This window comes from Lissotriton helveticus, chromosome 12 (assembly GCF_964261635.1).
Source record: "Lissotriton helveticus chromosome 12, aLisHel1.1, whole genome shotgun sequence".
Taxonomy (NCBI): Eukaryota; Metazoa; Chordata; class Amphibia; order Caudata; family Salamandridae; genus Lissotriton; species Lissotriton helveticus.
The window spans coordinates 806,630,195-806,655,592 of NC_136073.1; the positions used below are offsets into that span (position 1 = coordinate 806,630,195).

Sequence of the window (25,398 nt, forward strand, 5' to 3'; positions counted from 1 at the left end):
TTGTGGAAGGTTGAGTGAAAAGACAGTTGAATGCAGAGGGAATACACTGCAAACAACAAGAAAGTGACAGAAGTAATTATTAAAATATTCTCAACCGCTGAGTGAGCTACAGCTCGAGTCCATTGGCACATCGAGCGAGGGTGCTTTCAGTCACTTGGTCAGAAAGCAGGCATTCTGTAGCAGCTCTACTCCGAACCAAGGAGAGCCACGGTATAAGTACAGGAAGTCAGCACACAAGTCAGCACCAGTACTGTCCTTGGCTTACTGAGCCTCTGCGACGTGCGAAAGGATGTGCAACTTGTAGGCCTGGGCGGTGAACTTCCCCACGTTCGCGCAGTTTGCAGAGTTTTCTGCACTCTGAGCAGCTCGCGGAGTGCAGAAAACTCCGGTTCGCGATGTGCAGCGGAGTTTCTTCCCCGCTCGCAATTGCCAACAGTAGCTCGCGATCGTGAACGGTAAGTTCACGAACGGTAAGTTCCCGAGCGCAAGTTGAAGCTCGGGTAGAATTTCTACCCGAGCTGCAGGAATACCAGCACAAAGTGCAGTTTGCACTGCACTCCGCTACTCTCGGAACTTCGCAGTGTTTTTTTGTACCTTCGCAGAGTTCCGCGTAGCAAAACTCAGCGAACTACTCCCAGGCCTAGCAACTTGTTGGACAAGATACTGAAAAACAGAGGTCTACAATTCACACTAATCAACTGGAGCATAACTTAGTTCTGGTTCCAAAGAAAGATAGCACGAAGGTCTTCTCTGACTTAGAAGATCAAATCGTGCACATACATATTGCTAACAGGTGGCTATGTGGGCAAATTAGGCTCTGTCAAATAACTTCCATCAATGATGCAAGTCAACCAGTATGTGACGGGTTAGTACGTAGAAATTTATCGACCGATAACTTTCTGCGTACTCACGTGACTCATACTGGTTCAGGAACACTCTCCGTTATTCTGGCTTAGAGGACTTGGGCTCATTAACGGCCAGTAATATTGGACACAAGACCGCCTTAGTGCGGATATAATTTGCCATCGGGCTTGTCAGCAAACTCGCTGGACATTTTAATTTGTCTTTTTAAATGACCAAATTGGGGTTACGAGAACCACAATTATTACTGACGGCCACCTGATCTTTTATTATTTACAAAATGTAGAAACTCCTGCTCGAATTTTGGGTATATTTGTGCCTTAAAAGCAACGGCTGGGTTGGAATTAGAACCAGTGTACAGTCTTCTATTTTTCATGGAATTTCAAGTACACAGCCCTGAAGAAGTCATGAGGTACTCCCTCAGTGACAAAACACGTGTTGGCTGGCTCTAGAATACAAGAGAAGAGGCATATGGCCCGAAATCAATGATTAAAAAAAAAAAAAGGACTACAACATTAAGGAAAAAGAAACCTATTTGACCGTTTTACCACTGTACTTAATATATAGTATAGGCATTAACTGAAACACTGTGTGTGCTAGAGCCTTGTTAGTCTGCTGTCCGACCCTAGGGTATTGGGTTCGGGGAAGTAGGGGGATTAACTTCATCCTCAGTAAGCACCGCTAGCTGATACATATACATACCAATATATAGTGTGAACAGTCCATAAGCGCCATATACCCATAAAAATCATCCATTGAATGCTCATCTGTAGCAACGGTACACCTGCTTCAAGAACAGAAAACTTGCCTCATTGTTGGTAGATTGACCACTTAAAAAAGAAAATCCTCAAAAAATGCACGCGATTACATGAAGTTATACAACCAAACAAAACAGCAGGAAATAACATGGAATGTCCACATTTTATAATAAATTAGAAACTAGTTCAGAAGTTGAGCTGATGGAATGGAAAACAAAATGCCCTCCGCTACACAACTGCCATAATGATGTTGCCGCACTGCTAAGTACCCAAGCAACAAAAAAAAAACGTCAGTACAATATATATTCGCAGCACACCAAGATCCTTCATCATTTAATTTCAATACAAGTGTACTCGCAAAGGCCAGCTGAGCGGGGTGACCCGTACTACTTGAGATGGACAGCTACCTATTGACGTTAACTTCGCAGGTTTCAAAAAGGCTGCCACGTCATCTGTATGTATATATATATATATATATATATATATATATATATATATATATATATATATATATATATATATATATATATATATATATATATATATATTCTTTCATACCATGCTTGTACGATTGAAGAAGGCGCTGACTCTGTGGATCTGAATCCAAACTTTTATTAATAGATCAGTGTCTGCTTAGACGCGTTTCGGCGTTGCCGCCTTGTTCACTACATATATATATATATGTATGCTCTTTAATTACTTCTATACTGATGTTAAGTCCTTCACCGGACCAACGTACCTCAGACGACTCAGCTTCTACACCCCCACCCGCCAGCTCCGCCGACCTCACCCTCACCACAGTCCCCCGCTTCTGAAGAGCGACCTCCAGCGGCAGATCGTTCTCCCACCTCGCCGCCAAGACCTGGAACACCCTCCCAATCCACCTACGGCAGACCCAAGAGCTGCTGAACTTCAGAAAACTCCTCAAGACCTGGCTTTTCGAGCAGTAGCAGCATTCCCCACCCCAGCGCCTCGAGACCCTCACGGGTGAGTAGCGAGCTTTATAAATGATATGATTGATTGATTGATTGTTCTCTTGACAAGAGCTCTACACATGATGCAAGCCTATTCCACATTCGTCCCTGCAGCACACCAGTGGTCTGGAGTGGTCTAGACAGACCAGCACAAGCTGCTAGATCTGGTGCTTGACCCTAGCCACTCCAACTTCTCCCAAAGTCAAAGCCTCTACAGTCAGCCTCTAGCACCACAGCCTCAGTCACTAGAGAAAAAGAAGAAAAAAAAAACGAAACTGATTTCCACAGTTTTGAAAGCCAAATGTAGCAACATCCTCTTCCAACATTCCTGCAACAAGTAGAGGGGACAACTCATCCAGTAAGCGTGTGGCAGGAAAGCAATCCATCTTTTCTATTTCCAGGCTCATTCCAATGGAGGATCGCTTGAAGTGGGGATCTTCAAATGGCCACTACTGTGCCACTGTACCTGGACCCCAGCGCACTTCCGCAAGATTTTCTAGGGTTCAAATGATGCCCTCCACCTCAGTGTCAATCGGAAGCTTAGCAACCGCCCCTTTTCCCAGAGTCATTTGACAGGACTACGTTCAATGTGGTAAATTCTCCAGATGTAGTAAGAACTCTTCTCTGAGCTTCTTTTCAACACCAACCTGCCTGTCAAGTTCACAGGCAGAGACTCGCTGTATCTCGGAGAAAACCTCTGATGAAGGACAAGGAATTATGAGCCCGTTCACAATTCCTTTGGGCACATTCACTTCCAATAGTCCAAATTTTTTTCCCCATAGAGTCAGGGATATCGTCCCCTTAAAAACACAAAAATAACTCTTCAGAGGCAGTGTTGGAAACGGAGAGAGAGTGCCCCCGGCCTCCCTCCAACAGAGGGTATTATACACCGATTATGGACCACCTACTTTAGTTTGCATCAGGCAAAACGCCACATTCATAATCAAAATTGGAGTCAAACCAAATAAGTCTTCTGATTTGGCACTTTCAAGCCATACTAAATGTGGATTCACAGCTCAGTCCAGTTAGCCGCAACCAAGACCCCGAAAGCGAACAGTGTATTTTTACACAGAAGATAGGCTGCACACACACACAATATGTCAGTGAGTGGATCTAACCTGAACAGCTTGTAGTAGTACCAGCACCCCTTTCCTTATTCAGCCTGCTAACAAGGTACATGCAAAGGGACAGACTTTCTGTCTAACCCCTGCTGCTGTTCATTAGTTGGTTCTACATGTTTGCTTTCCCCATACATGCTATCAACACATACAACAGAACTGACTTAAAACAGCAGAAGCACCCGACAAAATAAAGCATGATCCATTTAAAACGTGTATCCGAGGCAAGGCAGAAGTCTGGAAAAACCCACAAGTTCATATGTAAAAAAAAAAAAAAAAAAAAAAAAAATCCAAGATGGATCAAGTTTGGTAGGTGGACTTCCTAGCACCAGCGAGACCTGCAAATGTTAAAGGACTGAGAGGGCTAAATAACATCTGTTCATAAAGCTTTGGTTCACCTGAAAGAAGGTGGCTGCTGACAAAAGAGCCCTTATCGAACACGAGTGCTGCTTCCTTCAAAGTCGAAGAAATATCGTGAGAGACTGGCATACCTGGAGAAGATATGGACTACACAAACACATTGGTGAAAAACTTCACAACTTTTGCAGGGCTTCAAAATCAGTATGCCATCCTTGAAAAAATGTGTCCAAACACACCTCAGATGACGATGAGATACAAAAGCTGGAGAAGCTTTTGTGTGTGATCTAATGATTGACACAGGTGTCAAGAACGGCCGCTTTGATTCAACACCGGAAGAGTGGGGTTGATTAATTACCAACATGATTCTCCACATCATATTATGATATCAATGGGTCAGAAGGAGTTAAGTTGATATTGCCTAAAATCAGACTCTTCCCAAATCCGCCCCCAGGAGATACAGCGATGGTGCCATGGGTAAACCATCACTGCTTTTAACACGAGAGAGACTATTTAACCACATTGGGTGAAGGGCTTTAAACAGTTTTAATACAGAGAAAACCTGGAAAGTTGTCATTTCTCGTTAGTGTTAGATATACACTGTGCTTTTCCGCACTGATGAATTGCTGAAAGAGTAGCAACAACATCGAAGGGAAAAATATGTTATTTATTAAGGATTTGCGTTCACTATAATATACAATTCCACCACCAAAGCTCTTAACCGCAATTAGTTATTTTTATTACTAGTGAGAAGAGGGGCAGCGATCCCATCCCTCCTCATCACTCCGCGCGCCCTTCAGCTCCGGATCGCAGGATATCACAACACACTCAAATACAGACAAGGTGTAGGTATGCACATTACAACTACCAGACTATTTTCAGCTCCTTCTGAGGAGGACTCATTCTGATGCACAATACCCACAACACCATACCAAACTCTGGAACCCCGGTGACCAAAACTCTGGCAAACATTGTGCAACTCTAGCGACGTGGCAACAACAAAGGGCCAAGTTGCCATTCTGAAAAGCACATATTTCCCAACCGAGCAAAATATCTAAAGTTAGACAAACAGTAAGCAACCAAGCAACTGTTAAAGACGCAAATATACTTTACAAATTCAATCCGATGAAACAATTTAAGAAATTCGATTTATTTTTCATGTTTGATCGACCTACTTGCTCTGCAAGTGGTTTAACAAAGTGTAGATTTTGCAATGACCATCCTGAGTACAAAAAGACTAAACTGAGAAGTCCACAAAATGTAGCAATATATGTCTCAAAAACATGTCCCAAGAATAAAAGCAATAGAAAATTAAACCAAATTATTCATGAACATGCCTTCTGCAATCTCTTTCCAAAGATTACTTGCAGGATTTAGCACTAGAACCTGAAGTACCATAAGCCCTATAGACCTGTCCACAAACATCACTGACCAGGTCTGTGCTGTTAACAGAAAGCCGGAAACTTTCTGGTTTTTCTACCTTTACATTGTTGTATTTATAATATCTGCACCTGTATGAGATGATGATGGACGTACTCGACTGTACACACTAAGATGAACCATGGAACAGGATCAGTAAACCCATATTCTAATCTAGATCAAGAGTATTTTTACTGAAAAACCTTTGCATTTGAAATAAAATTAGTAAAGGGGGTTAACTTGAAAAACATTCTCAAGAAAATCTTTTACAGTCTGAATTAGAATTAATACATTTTGGGTCCGGTCAATATTGTTTTGGGAGTCAACTTCTTTGGAACACCCAATGGTCCTAATAAACTTGCAGCAATAATCAATAATTCACCTAAAGAAAAGGCATTAAAAATTCAATAAAGAACCACTATCTTAAAAAATAATAATAATAATTTAAGTGCTCAGAGAGATGCACCTGAACTGCAAAATTGAGCTACACCCCTGACTGACACTTAATATTGATGCCGGAGACAACAAAAGAAAACATTCTTTCTGACGTCTTTACAGAGCAGGGAAACTTAAAAGGCTTTTTTTCCCCAAATTCCTATGGTTCAGGTCTGCTGAATGGAAAGTGCAGAAGTACATATGGTATACATGTTGCGCATGTGTTTAGATTTGGCAAAATTCTAAATGGGATGAAATGGTTCATGAAACAAAGGGAATGAAAAGCCTGGAGACAGACATCCTTATTGAAGTATGCACACATTTCTTCCTCACATCTATTATTCTTCTCTTGCACTTGCAAAGCACTGAATTTTCAAAGAAATAGTCTTTTACGTGCTGAAAGAACCGCCATGTCCACACAAAATATATGAAGAGACGCAAGGCCTGCCCAGTATCATTCGAGAACTACTTGCAGTGTTTTCCTGAATGAAAAAGATGTTCAAAGAGTTTTCGTCCAATAATTCAGGTGATTCTTCCCAGCATACTGGATAGACTCCTTTGGTCACTTCCCCAAGTTTCATGGCCCAGACTGCTTAATTATGATCTTCTGTCTCCCAGAGCGGGCACCAGAGTCAGTTACAGAAGGGCTGGTCCCCAGGGCTGCCGCCATCGCCGCATTTGGCAGGCCATGGGCTGTGATATACTTCTTGTAGGCCTCACGGATTATCTTGAAGGACCGGATGCTGGAGTAGGGGATATCCGTGATCGGGTCACGGTACTGGGCCAGTTTGTGGGTGACGGGGCAGATTTCCTTCACCGGGACCTTGGCCGGCTTGGATTTTGGAAAGAAATTTCTGAAGGTAACATCATCGCTGAAGGTGATGAAAGTGCGTGAGCATTTGCCAACAGTTGCTGAAACGGAGGAGCCATCTGCATTGTGCTGAGTATCTTGGTCAAGCCTGGAGGGGAAATAAATATATGAAAACAAATGACAAAATTGTTCAAAAGATCAGAATTTTTTAAATAAAGCATTTACAAGATATTTTGGGCTGGGTAGGAATCTGTACTAAAATTGTGATGATTTTAAGATTATGTCTTCAGTAGAGTATTGATGAACGCTGGACTTCATCAAGTTACGGAATCCACTTATAAAGAAAGAAGAATATGAATGCAGTGCACTGATTTTCATGAACATCTTGTTCTTGTTAATAAAATCCTGTTGTACACAACTTCAACAACAACGTTTGCCAAATGCCTGAAGTTGGACTCGCATGCCTAAACATCTGGAATTCAGCAATATGAGGAATGCATGTATTTTAAGGGGAGAATAGGAAACCATGATGTTTCCAAAAAAAGAAGGTCCAAGCAATCCAGTTTGAAGCAATTCACTACAATCTTCACCACTTATCGATTAAAGGTGAAACATGCAGCATGGTTTAGAAGAGCACAGATTTGCCACAAGCAGGGTGGTTGTTCGGCAGTGGTATACTGGATCATGACAGCAGAATTTAGCAGGTCAGAAAGGAGGCTTGGCTGCCGTGGTAATGAGATGGGGATTGTCACTGCAAAGATTCTCAAGATTCCCTGTACCTATGGTAACTTTATCTTGGGTCCCAAACATGCATTCCTCTTGGAAAAAATAGTATCCGATTAAATTAGGACCACTAGGATAGCAAAAAAAGAGAGGTAAAACTATTCCAGGAAAGGAGTGACATTTGTTGACAGTACTGCTATTTTTTTTAATAGGACTGGATGCCACAGCTGTGTCTGCAAGATGCAATATTGCTAATTCTTCTAAATATAGAAGTGCTCACTATAGAATGCACGAGGACTATTTACATCCTCTCTCAATCATCACAATGTTTGCCAGACTCCATTCTATATCGCCTATACATACTCTACACAGAAAGCAATCCTTTTTGCTACTTTTTTCACCAGCGTTGCGAAAGCCAGGAGGGTGGGATATAATGTGACTAGGAGCATTTTTGCATGCAATATTTTAAAGAGCATTTGTAAATGCATGTGTTTGTATGAGTAGGCATATGAAAACCAGACCTGCTGGCAGTGCCAATGCTCGAAATTATTGGGCCAACGTAAGCTGGATACATGCAAATCCTAATAACATTTATCCTACAGCAAGGGGACTATGAAATGTTTGCAGACATGGAGAATAGCGAGTTAGTATGTACACGTACCCTTCAACGTCTACGTTCTCGTCCTTTACATTGACTTCACCAATCAGAGGCATGGTTGTCGAGCAGTAGCGTATAGTCGGGCCATCCCACCGTTGCTTTTTATGAACCTGTTTTTTCTTGTCAGCTTCCAGCCTCTCATAATTCTCTGAAAAAAAACAATGAGTAGGGACAGTCACAATCGGGAAAACATCATGAAGAAGAAACATTCCTCTGTTGAGTTGATGCCACTGGGTGTGCCATGTATTGGAGTCTGCCCAACACTGAGAATTTTTTTTGATAGTACACGATCACCCCTGGGAGACAACTATCCGCCGTGTCTGCTGGTTAGTCAAAATCAATACCAGTCCAAGCAAGAGTCTTTTGACCAGATGAGCAGCAGTAGGAACAAATGGCTCTAAACAGCACACATTGAGTAATGAAACAACTCCAGAACGTATGTGGAATCTAGTGAATCTAAGCTAGTTTAAAGCAAATTGCTCAAAGGTTCGAGCAAGAAATGAGAGTAAAGCCTACTACAGAGAGTTAGCAAAATTAATTACAGCATTGTCTTCTCTCATGAGACATCCAATCAAGGGACCTCTTGATTGGATGTCTGGCTTAAGTCGCAAAGACGACGCCAGCCCACTGGGCAATAAATAATGAACACTCCGGTATTTCATTCTACCTAGTACTCAGAGTATAAACTTGAAAATGGTTACTACCAAAGTGAGCTTGAGTAAACCAGCAATCATAAGGTGAAGGCTTGGTAACCAAGCACATAAAAAATTGGCATAACAGACTGCGTTAAAGACTTTGGGCCACATGAGTGCCCTACAAACAACGTCTCTGCAGCAGTCCCTAGCCTTTGCTAGCAGCAAAGCACTAATCATACAGAGTTAAGTTTGATGGATTTTCTTAAACAGTTAAATTCTTTGCCTATATGTAATGTATCTGAATGAATTCATCACACTGATTAAAAGGGGTCATCTCCTTTGGAAGCACTACAATTTATTTAAATACAATGATTATGTTCCAGTCTTCCAACTACCCATCACCATTCGTCCTCTTTCCTTTCCTCTCAGCCCTACTCCCCCGTGTTTCCTCCTTCATTTTTATAGGCTCTTGGGTGCTCAGAAAGCCCAAAAGCGGCACACCAGCTATGCAAAAAAAAAAGTAAACAGCAACACAAAATGTGATCAATTAATAAATAGAATGCTCCATCGACAAGCCCAAGACTGTCAACATTGCTTGTTACACTGAAGACTTGCCAAATAACGACACAGGAATGTGTCTGCTGTCACAAAGAGGTAGAGTCACTAATAACAAGCTCACGTAGTGACGAGCTCGAGAACAATCGTAGGGTTGTATGTGATTCCATAGAAAAACAATTTAACGGTATACCATTACTGAGAAACCATTGAATCGAACAGTTTAATGGAAATTTTAAGAATGAATGGCATTTACCTTTTCGTAGAAACCAATTCATAGAAAGCCCTTTTGGTTGAAATAGTTTTTTGAAAACTAATGTGTTATGTGTAAATGCAATGGCTGCAGGTCTTAATTTCAGAAACATTTTTGACGGAGATATTTATTTCAGTGCTTTACTTCAGGGAACATTAGTTCATATTTATATTGTGTACATTGTCAGACAATTACATCGAATGCTTTTAATTCTTTGAACCATCATCACCCATAAACAACATCCATTGCTGAACCCTCACAACCCCTAAACACCACCAATCCCTGCCCCCTAAAACCCCTTACCACACCAAAACACAAATCCCTGGAGCCTGAAAGCCCTTTCTACCCTAAAAATCCACCATTCCTGAACCCTAAAATCACTCACTACTCCTAACCCCACCCATTTCTGACCCTTTTTACGCCTAACCCCCACCCATCCCATATCCCTTAATACACCTCAGCACACCCAAACGACACCTTTCCTTGAACACTAACTCTCATCGCCCTTGAACACCAGCCATCCATGCCCCATAAGAACTCACCCTAAACTACTCATCCCAGAACCCTAAAAACACCTTTCTACATCTTAACTCCACCCATCCCTGAATCCTTAAAACCCCCACTACCCTAAACTCCACCCCATCCTGAACCCTAAAAACTCTTCACCACCCCAGCCGCTAACCATAATTGAGCCTTAAAAACCCTCACCAGCCCCAAACTTCGCCCATCCATGAACCCAAAAACCATTCGACACCCGTACACTCCACCTGTACCTAAAAACACCTAACACACAAACGCCACTCATTCGTGAACCCTAAAAAGTCCATTCTATGCCCGAACGCCAATTATTCCTCACCTCTAAGAACCCCCACATCACCCTACACATGATCCATACCCGAGCCCAAAATACTCACTGCAGCCCTAGACTCCGCCCAAGTTTAATGTAATTTTGAATTTTCTTTAAAATTATCTTTCCTTTAAAATGCAAAATGTTTCCTTTAATATTCAATTTGTCATATTTCCTTAAAATTGTCTTTCCTTAAAATTGGTTTTCTCCAATGTGGTTTCTACGTTTTAGTGCTTCTATGAATTCACCTAATACCCAATTGCACTGCTGGTCATTCTAAACACTCATCTGGTGGGAAGCCCCAACGTCATCAACTTTAACTAGATATTACACTTCATGCTATCTGGAGATAGGCTCCAAGCCTACAAGTGCTACAGCGCACAATCTGACCATCAACGCTGCCCATCATGCTCCATACCCCGTGCCAGACTACGCATGTCATACTCATCTCGTGACAGACCCTACATTATCAGTAAAGTCACATCTTTTTCAAGCCTCTCCCAGCGCAAGCTGCAAGACTGAACTGTACATCAGAAACCTCAAGATCAGCCAATGCTCAAATATGACAGTCTCTCAACCTCAAATGACCAAAACAATGAGTGAAACTAGGGAAGATTTAGTTCACACTTTATAACATTTAATGATTTACTTCCAGTTACCTTACTGACCTGTTGTGTTTTCATTTCCATTTGACAGCCCCAGTAAATAGAAACCCAACTATGCTGACCTCGAACTAAATGACTCAATATCCCCAATGTTGACCTAATACCTGTCAAAGACCATCAATCAATCCAGACGCACCTATGAAAGGTCCCGGACTATCAACTTTGCCCATCATACGCCACCATCGAATTGTGGCATTGGCTCTGTCTGTCATCGCTTTTTTTAAAAAACTTTGTTTATTGTTTTTTTAACACAGAACAATACAAGGGTTTGGTCTTACAGTCAGTGAGGCAGCATCCGAAACATTTAGCATTTATGGTATATGGCAATTTAACAGCATTAATAGAGTGGTAGTAGGTCATCAGAGTGTGCATAATGTTCGTCAATCAGGAGTAGTGCCATATCGCTAGCATACATTAGGGGGGAGCCATGTCACAGCACATAACTAGGGTATGCAAGAGGTAACAACAGGTGTGTACAAGGATATCGATGGTGGGCAGTAGTGAAACGTGTTAGTCAGGGAAGTATGCAATCACATATAGATCAAATGATCGTGATCGGAGGCCATCCATTGGTGGTTTATCTGAATGGATAGACTCATCATACCTGGACAACCCCGCCGCCCCGGAGGCCACCCCCATCCAGACCTTCGTCCCGATCTGCCTGGGCTAGAAGATAGCTGACTAGGGGACCCCAGATGTTTATTTATTTATTTAAGAGGTTTTATATAGCGCTGGCTGGACCCAGGAGTATCAGAGCGCTTTACAAGGTGTTTCCATACAGGTACAGTGTGTATAAGCACAGACAATAGAATAATAAAAGAGCAAGTCCACATAGGATACATGACATCTAGATAAGAGAGTAAAAACAAATTGCTAGACACTATGATTAATACAAAATAGCGGTCACAGTTTGGCAGGAAGCCTCACTTAAGTATACAAAAAAAACATGCAAGAGAACTGAGGGTCATGAGGAGGGCTGCTAGAGATCGGGAGTAATTCAGTAAAAGTTGCGTGTTGTTCCTGACTATGTGTCATATCTGCTAGCCACTCCTTGAACTTCGGGGCCCTGCCACGACCCCCCCTACACGCAACGCGCCGTTTCGCAAGGAGCAGTGCAATATCTAAGAAATTCCTGCATGTCTTCGGGATGTGTGGTGTGTGTCCCAGGAGCATCAGCAGTGGATCAGGGTTTATGGATTCCCCAGTCATTGATTCGAGGGCGTCATGCACCTGTTGCCAATAGGCGTGAACAAGGGGGCACTCCCATGCAAGATGTAGGAAACCTGCATGTTCCGCGCGGCAACGCTTGCACCTATTGTTCTCAGACAAACGAAACCTGTATTTTTTTACCGGGGTGTAGTATAGTCGCTGCAAGAATTTGTAGTGGAGCATCTTGAGCCTGCTACTGGCTGATATTCGGGCCGTGAGGTTACAGCAGTATAACCACTGTTCGTCAGTAATCTCGATTGCTAGTTCAGCGGCCCAGTGTAATCGAGCCGAGGCCTCCGGGTACTGGACTACATACCCTGATATGGCGATACATGCCCGACACCAAATGTGAGCCGTCCTGCGAGCATAGCATGAAGTGAAGCGGAGATAGAACCTCGGGCTCACTGGGAAAATCAGGTAGGATTTCCCCCATCCCCTGGCGCAGTCGAAGGTAGTAGAATACAGCGAGCGGAGTGCAATTGTGCGAAGCAAAGAAAAGTTCTGCGGTTTTGTATTGGCCAGCGGAGAAGAGGTCGCCCCAGCAGGTGATTCGTAGTCCCTCACAGAGCACACGAAAGCCATGTTCCTGTAGGAGTTCAAGCTTAGGGTGATATGCCAGCGGCATCCGGGGGAATATAGCAGGCCGCAGTCCAGCCTTTTAGTCAAGCGGCACCAGGCATCTATAGTGAATGTGACGGAGGTATACGGTGTGGTTATAAGCGACGCCGGACAATAGAGGAGCCCATTGAGGGGAAGGGGGTTCGCAATCCAATCTTCCACCGCCAATTGAGACATCAATGGAGTGGGAATCATCCAGTGATAGGCATAATGTGCTTGAGGACACAGATAATAAACCTCAAAGTCGGGTATATCGAAACCCCCCTTATCATATGGTTGGATCAGCATGGACCATCGCAGTCGCGGGCTCTTACCCCCCCAAAATAAACGACAAAGTTCTGACTTCAATGTTTTGAAGAAGAAAGCACCCGGGTAGTAAGGGATATTAAGGAAAAGATAAAGAAAGCGAGGGAGCACCACCATCTTGATAAGCGACGCTCTACCTGCCATGGAAAGAGGAAGGGAAATCCATCGATCCACTAGTGCGGTAAGCTTCGTGACTGCGACTCCGTAGTTTAAGCGTAATGTTTCGTCTTTGTCATGCGAGACTTGGATACCCAGGTATCGGAGGTCTGAACGGAACCACTCCAAAGGATAGTCGAGAGGGAAGTCAGCGACCGCGTCTGTGAGCGGGTAAATTGTGACTTGGCCCAATTTATATGCACACCAGACATTCTAGCGAAAACAACAAATTCCCTGAGTAAGGGATTCAGGTTGCATGCCGGGTCTTTGACAAATAGCGTCATATCGTCAGCATATAACGATACATCAATCTGGCGCCGGAAGCAGCGAATCGCGCCTTCACGGTGCAGCTGACGGAGCCTACAGGCCAGTGGCTCGACGGCTATTGCGAACAATAGAAGGGATAATGAATATGCTACTTACCAGTATGCATCTGTTCCTGGCATGTAGGGCTGCTGACATTCATATCTATAGCATAGATCGCCGCCTAGTGTTGGGTCCGGATGATTGCACATTGTTGTCCTGGAAGAGTCTTCGAAGTATCACGAGATAGGTGGCTCCTCCCCTGGACTACAGTGCGCATGGGCATCGACTCCATCCTCAGATTGTTTTTAGCCATTGTGGCAAAGATGGAGTGTAATAGTGTAAGCGATGGCCATGCCTAAGAGTAAATGCAAGAAAGTCTGCAGCCGCTACAGGCGCCGGGGAGGAGGGCGGCGATATGAATGTCAGCAGCCCTACATGCCAAGAACAGATGCATACTGGTAAGTAGCATATTCAGTTTGAGGCATGTGGGCTGCTGAATTCATATCTATAGCATAGAATACATAGCAGTCCCTCCATTAACGGCGCCCGCCTGTGCCAGCTGCAGAAGTCTGAAATAGTGTCTTAAGAACAGCCTGCCCTACAGCTGCCTGCTGCTTGGAGTGCACATCTACACAGTAATGCTTAGTAAAGGTATGTGGTGTAGACCATGTGGCTGCTCTACAAATATCTTCCAAAGGGATATTACCAAGGAAAGCCATAGAGGCCCCCAACTTGTGGGTGGAGTGGGCTCTGGGAGGGACCGTTAAAGTGCGCTTAGCCTTGTGATAGCAAATCTGAATGCACTTAACGATCCACCTGGCTATACCTGCTTTGGTAATGGGGTTGCCTTTGTGCTGGGCTGAGAAGGCAACAAAGAGCTGTTGTGTTTTTCTAAAATCCTTGGTCCTATCGATGTAGTACATTAACGCCCTCTTGACATCAAGAGTGTGGAGCATTCTTTCTGCTACCGTCTCAGGGTTTGGAAAGAATGCGGGCAGTTCGATGGTTTGATTGACATGAAACTGCGAAACCACCTTAGGAAGGAATTTAGGGTTAGTGCGCAGCACCACCCTGTTGGAATGAATTTGAATAAATGGCTCTTGCACAGTGAGCGCCTGTAGCTCACTAACACACCGTAGAGAGGTAATGGCAATGAGAAAAGCCACTTTCCATGTTAAGAACTGAATCTCACAGGAATGGAGAGGCTCAAAAGGTGGGCCCATCAACCTGGTGAGGATCACGTTGAGGTTCCACACAGGAGCTGGCGGGGTCCTGGGAGGGATGACCCGCTTCAGCCCTTCTAGGAAGGCTTTAATGGCAGGCACCCTGAAAACAGAGATGCTGCCTGTTCTGGAGATAAGCCGCTATGGCGGATAAGTGTATCCGAATGGAAGCATATGCTAGATTGCATTTGTAAAGATGTAACAAATAGCAGATGATATTAGGAATGGCTGCATCTAGCGGGTTGATGTTGTGTTCTGTACAGTAAATGACAAACCGCTTCCATTTTGCCGCATAGCAGGCCCTAGTGGTGGGCTTCCGTGCCTCCCGTATGATGTCCATGCATTCAGGGGGCAAACCAAGGTAGCCAAACTCTAAGACCTCAGGAGCCAGATCGCCAGATTGAGCTGTTGCGGATCTGGATGCTGAATGTCGCCATGGTTCTGCGTCAAGAGCCTGGGTGTGAGGTGCAGCCTTTGATGCGGTACCATGGAGAATTCTAGAAACGTGGTGTACTATGGTTGGCGTGCCCACGTTGGAGCAACCAGGATGAGTGTCATCGAGTGTTGCTTTAGCTTCCGTGCCACCAGCGGTATGAGAGGTGCTGGGGGAAAAGCGTACACAAATCTGCCTGACCAGTTCATCCATATCGCATTGCCCTGCGACTGTGGGTGCGGGAACCTGGCGGCAAAGCTTTGGCATTTTGCGTTTTCCCTCGTGGCAAACAGGTCTATCTCTGGATGACCCCACTGCTGGAAGTACGGGAGGAGTACTGATGGATGTAACTCCCACTCGTGCATCTGGTGGCTGTACCTGCTGAGCAGATCCGCCATCTGATTGTCCTTGCCCGGGAGGTGTTCCGCCATGAGGAAGATGTTCCTCTGAATGGCCCACTTCCACATGCTCTGAGCCAGATGAGACAACTGTGGAGTGCGTACCTCCCTGCTTTTGGATGTAGTACATGGCCGTCATGTTGTCCGTCCGGATCAACACGACTTTGTTGCACAGATGTACTTTGAAGGACTTTAGTGCCATGAAGATTGCCATCAGTTCTAAGTAGTTGATGTGCATCCTCCTCTGCTGCGTTGACCATAGTCCCTGCACCGTGTAGTGGAGTACATGAGCTCCCCAGCCCTGGAGAGATGCGTCCGTCGTCAGGATAATCTGTGGCACAGGCTCCTGGAACGGTCGGCCCTTGCAAAGGTTGTGTGGATTCCACCAATGCAGAGAGTTGTATGCCCGACCAGTTACCAACACTAGGTCTTTCAACTGTCCGTGAGCCTGAGTCCACTGATGCGCCAAGCATTCTTGGAGCGGACGCATATGTAACCTTGCATACGGGACTATGAAGATGCAGGAGGCCATCATGCCTATCAACTGCATGAACACTCTTGCTGGAAGCGAGTGTTGCGGTCTGAATTTCTGGATCAGCGCCTGAATGCTGTCTATTCTCACTGAATTTGGCTGAGCCGTCGCCGCCAGAGTATCTATCGTCGCGCCCAGATACTGCCGCACATGGGCTGGCTGAAGGTGCGACTTCGGATAGTTCAGTGAGAAGCCCAGACCGTGAAGAAGGTGAATGGTGTGGGACATGTCGGCGGCGCACTGCTGGGCCGACTTTGCCTGAGCGAGCCAGTCGTCCAGATAAGGGTATACATGGACGTTCTGTCTCCTGAGGTGCGCAGCCACTGTCGCCAGACATTTCGTGAACACCCTGGGGGCTGTTGTCACTCCGAAAGGAAGGACCTTGAACTGATAATGCCGATTCAGAATGGTGAATCTGAGGTATTTCCTGTGGGATGGGTGGAGTGGAATGTGAAAGTAAGCATCCTTGAGGTCCAAGGTTGCAAGGAAGTCTCCCTGATTTAGCAACGGAAGAACCTGCTGCAGTGTTAACATGTGGAAGTGTTCTGAGAGAATGTACTGGTTCAGAGGCCTGAGGTCCAGAATGGGCCTGAGGGACCCGTCCTTCTTTGGGATCAAGAAGTACAGGGAATACACCCCTGTGCCTTCTTCCTCCACTGGCACGAGCTCTATTGCGCCTTTTTGCAGCATGACTAGAACCTCCTGGTGCAATAAGTGCAAATGCTCCGTGGACATAGGACGGTGTCTTGGTGGTATGTTGGGTGGAGTGGATGTCAGCTCCAAACAGTAACCGAACTGGATAAGTTTCCTGACCCACCTGTCTGTGGTGATGGATTTCCAGACTGGCAGGAACTGCTGGAGTCTCCCCCCGACAGGTGTTGGATGGTCGGGGGGCAGTGACAGGGAGTCACTGTTTGTTGGTGGCAGAGGAACGGGAGTTGTTGTTGCCTCTGCCTTTGGTGCTGTTGCCCCGGTATCCTCCTCTACTCTGCTTGGTGTACGAGGATTGTGCCCCACCTTTATTGAACTGTGTCTGCTGTGACATCTGGCCTCTGTTAACACCTCGATTGCCTGAGCGACGAAAAGTGTTCCCTTGAAACTGTTGGGACTGGAGAGCTCCCATGGACTTGGCAGTCTCAGTATCTTTCTTTATTTTTTCCAGGGTGGTATCCACCTCTGGACCAAACAACCTGTCAGGGTTTACTGGCTGGTTAAGGATGGTAGTTTGGATTTCTGGTTTAAAACCTGAGATTCTGAGCCATGCTTGCCGTCTGAGCATCACACTGGTATTAATTGCTCTGGCCGCAGTGTCCGCAACGTCTAGAGCGCACTTGATGGAAGCGTTAGAGATGAGCTTCCCTTCCTGGATAAGCATCTCCCATGCCTCTTTATATTGGTCTGGTAGATGTTGCAATAGGGTCTCTAGTGTGTCGTAGTGTGCCCTGTCGTAACGTGCCAAGAGTGCCTGCGTGTTAGATATACGCCAGATATTGGCCGCTTGAGCTGCTACTCTCTTTCCTGATGCCTCCAGCACTTTTGATTCCTTGTCTGGGGGAGGAGCTTCACCAGCGGTTTGCGAATTCGCCCTCTTGCGGGCATTAGAAACTACCAGAGAGTCCAATGGCAACTGGCCCTTGAGGTAGGTAGGGTCGCCAGGTGCCGGTCTGTATTTCTTTTCAATTCTAGGGTTGACCACCCTTGACCGCGTGGGCTCTTTAAAAATGTCTGCTGCATGTTTAATGACCCCCTTTAGCATAGGTAGAGTTTTTACAGTTTTTTCAGCAGTTGAAAAAGTGTCAAAAAGGAAGTCCACCTCCACAGGGTCAGCATGCATCTCAACTCCGTGGTTTTTTGCTGCCCTTTCAATTAGTGCATTAAATGCTGCAGCATCCTCAGTGGGAGAGGTTTTGACGTTGTACACCTGAGGTTCATGGGCAGTGTGCTGATCCCCTTGGTCACCTGCCTCCACCCACGAGTCCTGTTGTTCGTCAGGCTCTGTGTTATCAGGAAAATTGTATTCCTCATCTCCATCCCCAGCATCTTCCCCATCAGAATAAGTGGGTGATGGTGTTGTAATTTTTGGAGTCTGAGGAACTATTGGTTCTACCAAGTTTGGTGTGTCTGAAGCAGGCCTTTTGCGCTTCAGAGGAATGGTATAGGACTCCAAGGGTTGCGATGGAGTGATCTTCCGTTTGTAAATCATAAATTTTCCGGTGTCGGCATCAATGAAATGCTCCGACTCCTCTTCCAGCAAGGGTGTTCGATGCTTCAAACTCCCAGGCCGGTCCGTTGGCTTCGACCCCGCAGTGTCTTTGGGCACCGATTGCGGCGCGAAGGCCTCCGGTGCCTCCTTCGGCGGCAGCGTGAAGCGGATCGGCGCCGAAGTTTTTGGCTTCGGGACAGGTGGCTTCGGAGAGGCAGGCATCTGTGGTTCCGCCGCTGAAGCTTTTTCCCTGATCCGTCTGAGAGAGTCCGAGACCTGCTTCGTAAAGGAAGCGGACGGTTTCGTCGACCCGACAGCCGACCTCGGTTCACCAACATGGGAAGACTCGAGCGTCGATGACCTTGGTTTTTCTATCCGAGGCGTAGCAGCATCCGACGCCGATGGTTTCGGATCGGCGGGTCGTGCTACTTGTTTCGGGGTCCCAGCCGGGGGCTCGGCGCCCTTACTTGTTTTCGGCTCAACGCCTTTACTCGGTTTCGGCTCGACGCCCTTGTTGGACTTCGGGTGAGCGCTCTTGCGCGAATCCGACTCCACGCCCTTCTTGGTCTTCGGCTCAACGCCCTTGACCACCTTCGGGTCGACGTCCTTGACCACCTTCGGCTCGAGGCCTTAGCCCGACGCGACCGGCTCGACGGTCTTCGGCGGCCCCGACCCCTGTAAAAGTAAAAGTAAAGTCCACATTTGTATAGCGCACAATCACCCGTAAGGGTCTCTAGGCGCTGGGGGGCCGTCGGGAAGATTAAGCGAGCTATTGCCCAGAGTCACATGGTGCTGGGCTAATCTGCCGCCGGAGCCGGGGATCGAACCGTGATCCCCAGATTCCAGCGTCAGTCGCCCTGGCCGCGGCGCCACACCTCCCTGTGAAGACGATGGCGTCGAAGGGGGTGCCGACGTCTTCGGTGTCGATGGCGCCTCAACCGATTTTGTTTTTGTCAACACCGATGGTTTCACTTTCGGTTTCGTTTTCGACAATGGCGGCTCCGTCGAAGTGTCCGTAGCCGGGCCAGAAGGCGGGGCCGTGGATGCAGGTACAGGGTCTTGGGTAAGGCCGTGTGGCGATCCCTCGACCTGAGCCTTTGAAAGTGTTCGAACGGGGCATAGCTCTTCCTCCGAGCTATCTTCCACGGCCCCATAGGCCTCATTGTCGTCCCCTACCTCGTCGACGACTTCTTCTACATCAAGGCCTTCGACATCCTCTTCGTATTCGTACTCGACGTCGACTGTTGGAGGTGAAATCTGCATCTAAACCTCTTGTTCAACTGCTTCTTCATCGTCGAAGAAGTCCACCGGTGCTGGGGCCGTCCGCCGGGCCTCGAGGCGCGCCACGCGACGAAGCCGGATCGTCTTCTTCGATCGAAACCTGGAACAGGCCATACAGTTGGCTTCGTCGTGGTCCGGCGACAGGCATTTGTTGCAAACTGGGTGGACGTCAATGTGTGGGTACTTGGATCCACACACGGGACAGTGCTTGAACGGACTCCGCTCCATGCCGTCGAAAGTCTTGCTGCGTCGACTGGGCCTCGATCACAGAAGAGTCACACGACTCACCGGATATCCGACTCGACGAGAAGGAATAAAGTCGGGCACCGAACGCAAACAATACCGACGGTTCGAAAAAGGCCTTTTGGCCTCGAAAAAGTTTTATAATGATTCCGAACAGGAGATAACGAAATCACATCCGAACCCAATGGCGGAAAAAAACAATCTGAGGATGGAGTCGATGCCCATGCGCACTGTAGTCCAGGGGAGGAGCCACCTATCTCGTGATACTTCGAAGACTCTTCCAGGACAACAATGTGCAATCATCCGGACCCAACACTAGGCGGCGATCTATGCTATAGATATGAATTCAGCAGCCCACATGCCTCGAACCGGGCATCCCTGTCGGGTGCCCCTGGAAATGACAATAGAGGTTGAAAGGCGGCCGTTAATCAGGACTTTCGCTGTTGGTTGCGTATACAGCAATTGGACCCAGGAGATGAATAATTTGGGGAATCCCATACGCGCTGAACAAGTATGGCCATTCGACCGAATCGAAGGCCTTAGTAGCGTCTAGAAAAACCACTGCAACAGGGAGGTCAGGATGCACCGTGCGAAGTAGGGAAAACAGAGTACGTAGGTTATGGGAGGTAGATCGACCCGGGACAAACCCAGACTGGTCAGGTAATACAATCCGGGTCATCAGAAGAGACAGTCTGGTAGCCAGCACCTTCGCCAATATTTTAACATCGCAATTCAAGAGCGAGAGCGGGCGATATGAATCACAAGCGGTAGGATTCTTGCCAGGCTTTAACACCAAAGTGATTACGACCTCGCGCATTGAGCTGGGGAGGACTCCGTCAGCCAGTGACTCCTCAAAGACCTCACAGAGGACAGGGGCCATAATGTCTACATAAGTTTTATAAAACTCGGCAGGGATGCCGTCCAGGCCGGGCGCCTTACCATTTTGCAGCGACATGATAGCATCCCGGATTTCATCCAGCTCGAAAGGGGCGGCTAGGAAGGCCCTGTTGCCATCACTGAGCCAGCAGAGAGCCACATCACCAAGAAAGTCATCATATGGTACATCAGAGGTTGTGGCTGTGGTGTACAGCGCATGATAATGAGAAACGAAGTCTGTGAGTAGGTCATCAGAGTCTTGGACTGTATGCCCCTGGTCGTTCACAACTTCCAGAATCGTGTTATGATTGTGCTGGGTACGCGTCAACACTGCCAGTGACTTGCCTGGTCTGTCTCCCTCACAGTATTTTCTCGCCTGCCAGTGCTTCCCTTTAAACTTTACCTCCCTGTTAGCTTCGTCCTCGTATCGTGTCAGTTTATCCCTAAGCTCTGCGTGGATGTCAGCACTATCTCCCTCTACCATCCGAGCCTCCAAGGCCTTCAGCTCACTATCAAGTGTGCGAATTGTGCGTTGAATGTCGCGCAGGACCCCGAAGCACTTTGATATGCAATATCCCCTGACCATCACCTTGAATGCCTCCCAAATGCGTTCGGCAGAGTCAACGGAACCATTATTTCTGGGGAAGAAAGCAGCAATTTCCTCACCGAGTTCAGTGCGGAACATGGTGTCTAGTAGGGCTGCTGGCTGTAACCTCCAGTGTGGTCTGGGATTGTCCCATCCAGGCACCTGTAGGTGCATCAGGACCGGGCTATGGTCAGAGTATGTCCTCGGAAGGTGCACCACCTCAGCCACCCCTGAACAAATCTCTCTAGACGTGAAAATGTAGTCCAGTCTTGCCCACGTACCTGTCAGTGATGTGAAATGTGTGCCCTCCTTTCGGAGAGGGTGTAGATAGCGGCAGCCGTCCACCAGGTCACCTTCCGAGATCACTCTCCCCAGAGCCTCCCTGGACCTAGGTTTGTAATGCGTAACTCCGTCCGCCCTATCTAATTGGGGCACCAGTGCTAAGTTAAAATCTCCCCCCCAAATAACATGTCGAGACCCTACGCCCAAAATGTTGCCCCAGAGTGTAGTAAAAAATAAGGGCATGTCCATGTTAGGTGCATAACAATTTACTAAGGTGATAGTGTCACGGCCTAATCGTCCCCACATCAAGGCAAAGCGGCCATCTGCATCCGCCAGTTCACCACACGCTTGAAACGGCACAGTGCGTTTGATTAGGATAGCAACTCCTCTCGCATAGGTAGAGTAACTCCGTCCGCCCTATCTATTTGGGGCACCAGTGCTAAGTTAAAATCTCCCCCCCAAATAACATGTCGAGACCCTACGCCCAAAATGTTGCCCCAGAGTGTAGTAAAAAATAAGGGCATGTCCATGTTAGGTGCATAACAATTTACTAAGGTGATAGTGTCACGGCCTAATCGTCCCCACATCAAGGCAAAGCGGCCATCTGCATCCGCCAGTTCACCACACGCTTGAAACGGCACAGTGCGTTTGATTAGGATAGCAACTCCTCTCGCATAGGTAGAGTAAGAAGAGAAAACACGAGTACTAGCCCATTTGCTTGCAAAGGTAGGACGTGTCTGCGGTGATATGTGTGTTTCCTGCAACATGGTAATCTGAACATGATGACGATCTAAGTATGCAATCACATTTCAACACTTTTTAGCATTGTTAAGACCCCTTATATTCCATGACATACAACTCAATCGTGCATTAAGCCCCGGACCCGCCATAAAATAGGGTACATCATAGAAATGTAGCATGCCATAGTAGATACTAAAAAAGCATCTGCCCTCAGGTGATACCGAACACCACAACGACCAACCAGCCGCCCTTCCTCCCCGCTAAACCAAACTCCCTCCCCAGAAGAACTCAACCCCCCTCCCACTACTGCATCCCAATCATGCCAGCAGCCACCCATCCCCACGCCTCCCCACCCCCCCATCTTCCCACAACTTCCATAACTTGTGCCCACGAGTGCGGTATACCCGTAGGGGAAACAACATCAAGGGCGTACAGCCATTTCTCCCTCCGGTAGCCTCCCGTACTGTACCACCCTCGGTGGAGGCCAGGGCAGGGATAGTGGTCCCTGAAATACTTTACCACTGGAGAAGTCAATTAGTCCCATCCTGCAGCAAGGTGTTCAAGCTATCTGGTTCAGTGTCTTAAGGGTCAAGCCCCATGGGACAGAACCCAAACAGACTGGACCAAGAGGGTCGCGTTGCATCAAGTGCCATCGTCCGCCAAAGGTGGGTCGTCCTCGAGGTCCGCATTGCCACCCCGATCTTCCCTCTGTGCCCTGCGGAGCTTTTTCAAGTAATCTTCTGCTTTTTGCGGATTAGTGAAAAATCGCTGCTTTCCTTGGTGTGTCACCCACAACTTTGCCGGGTAGAGCAGGGCCTCTCGCAGTTTCTTTTTGACAGCTAGGAATTTGCGTCTTTCCTCCTGCACTAAGGGAGTGTAGTCAGGATAGATAGAAAAGGTGATGCCATTGTAATGCAGGTTTTGTTTGGTCCGAGCTGCTCTCAGCGCGACGTCTCGGTCGCGATAATTCAACAGGCGAGCGATGATCGGCCTAGGCGGCATTCCGGGTTTAGGGACGGGGGCCAGCGACCTATGCGCCCTTTCCATGATGAACTGAGGTGAGAAGGCATCTTCTCCCACCGACGCTCTGAGGAGCTTCTCCACATATATCTCCATCCTGCCAGTGTCTGTGGACTCCGGAACGCGGATGTTGTTGCGTCTGCTACGGGCTTCCAAGTCCTCGTTCTTGGCTGCTATTACTCGTAGTAGATTGTCCATGCGGGCTAGTTGAGATGTATGGGAGGCGGCGATGTCATCGTTGTCCGAAATCCGTTGCCGTTATCCTCTCCTCATGCTGGTCTACTTTATGCACTAGTGCGTCCATTCTGGAGGACATTCTGTCCACTTTCTCCACCACAGTGGCGAAACCCTGTCGCATCTCCTGAAGCAGACGGTGCATATCTAATTCTTTAGAGGAAGAGGCTGCAGCAGTAGGGTCCGCACCATTAGGCCCCGGCTCGGCTGGTACCGACTTCGACCCCTTCTTTGCGCCCTCAAAGTTTATTTTCGTCTGGCGGTTTTCGGGGCGCACCATCGTGTTTTTGCGCTTCTCACGGCCCGCTGCCCTGGGGTTCACTGATGTGATAGGGGGTGTCCCTTGGCCAAGTAATGCGTCGCGACTCCCTCTAGTCAGTCTCTGAGCAAGGGGCTTTTCCAGTATTGCGCCTCGTGACCCTTCACACCAATGTGTCCTCACAAATTAACGAGCTGCACAGCGAGGTACCAAGCCAGATCGCAGGTATAGGGGAAGCGACATATTGCAAGCAGTACTCCTAGGCTTCAGGCAGAATCGACCAGGGTCCGGTTGTAGCACTGAACAGGTAGGCGCAGCACGTGGTTGAAGATGCCAGAAGCGCCACACGCTGATAGCGCCTCCACGGCAGGCCAAGCTATGTGTTCAGAACCCAGTAGTACTCAGCCGCTCCAGTACCATAGGCCGCAGCGCCATTAGGGGCCAACAGAGCAGAGCCACGCAGAAAGCCCCACGGTAGGTGGCAGCCGCACGCGTGGCCCTCCCGGCGCCCCCACCAGCTCCAGGCAAGCTGATCTCGATGCTCTTCCAGGGGGTCGGAGAGCCTGCACCCCTCGCGATCTCCTCAGCACCGCGCTGATCACAGCGGCGCAGCAGGCATACGATCCCTCGCCGTGCACAGCCCCCGGTAGGACCGGGAGACTCCTCTCGGCAGGGCCGTCCCTCGCGGCCTCCGGCAGCAACCAGCCCGAGCCGCCGCACCTCCAAAGGCAACAAGGAGACGTTTCTCGCCCCTAGCAGTGCCCAGTACCTTCACGCCGCCGACGGGGGTCGGGACAGTAGAGGCGGCGGCCGCCTCACGCAGTGAACCTCACGGGTGTCTCCCGATCAGCTACGGTCCTCCTGTCGGGTGTGGGACCTCGATCGCCGCCGGAGCTCTGGGGAGGCTCCCAGCATGCAGGGGAAGGGGCCGATCGCTGGAATAGTAGCAGGGGGCGCAGCAGTCTCCGCAGCTGGGTCCGCGCCCGGGGCCCCCCGCCTCGTGGCAAGCACCGGTCTTGCGTAGCAACCGGCGCCCGATCTCGCCGCCCCGCCGGTTCCAGGGGCACTGCCGGCGAATATTGTAAGGACGTTATCTCGGTCCCGGTCACCTCCAGAGGCCCAGGAGTTGGACCGAGTACGGGCGATCCCACACAGCGGCGAAGCAGCTACTTTTGGGAGAGTTGACCCTCCAGCACTGTGGTTTCCAAACTGTGCGCCGTAATGAGGTGCCAGGGGCGCCGCGCACACAAGGGTGACCAACCGTCCATAAATTCCACAGACCCTCCCTACGCCTTTTATCTTTCATTTTGGCCATCGCAGGGAGTAGCTCTGCTCCCCTGTGAGAGGACATGCTCACCCCCCCCCCCGCTGGAGCCACCTCGCACTCCTCCAGGAGCACAAGAGCAGCCCCTCCCGCCCATTG

At 48.0% G+C, this 25,398-nt stretch overlaps 1 protein-coding gene across 1 annotated transcript in view; it reads right to left on the minus strand.

The window, feature by feature from the left end:
• Positions 1-5,197: 5,197 nt before the first annotated feature.
• The window catches only part of VPS72 (vacuolar protein sorting 72 homolog), a 47,675-nt gene continuing 27,474 nt past the window's right edge, over positions 5,198-25,398 (minus strand). The window contains exons 5-6 of the mRNA XM_078668305.1: positions 8,118-8,262; positions 5,198-6,881 (exon numbers count right to left, since the gene is read on the minus strand). Of these exons, the coding sequence (XP_078524431.1) occupies positions 6,500-6,881; positions 8,118-8,262 (527 nt within the window). The 3' untranslated portion in view covers positions 5,198-6,499. The remainder of the gene's footprint in view (positions 6,882-8,117; positions 8,263-25,398) is intronic.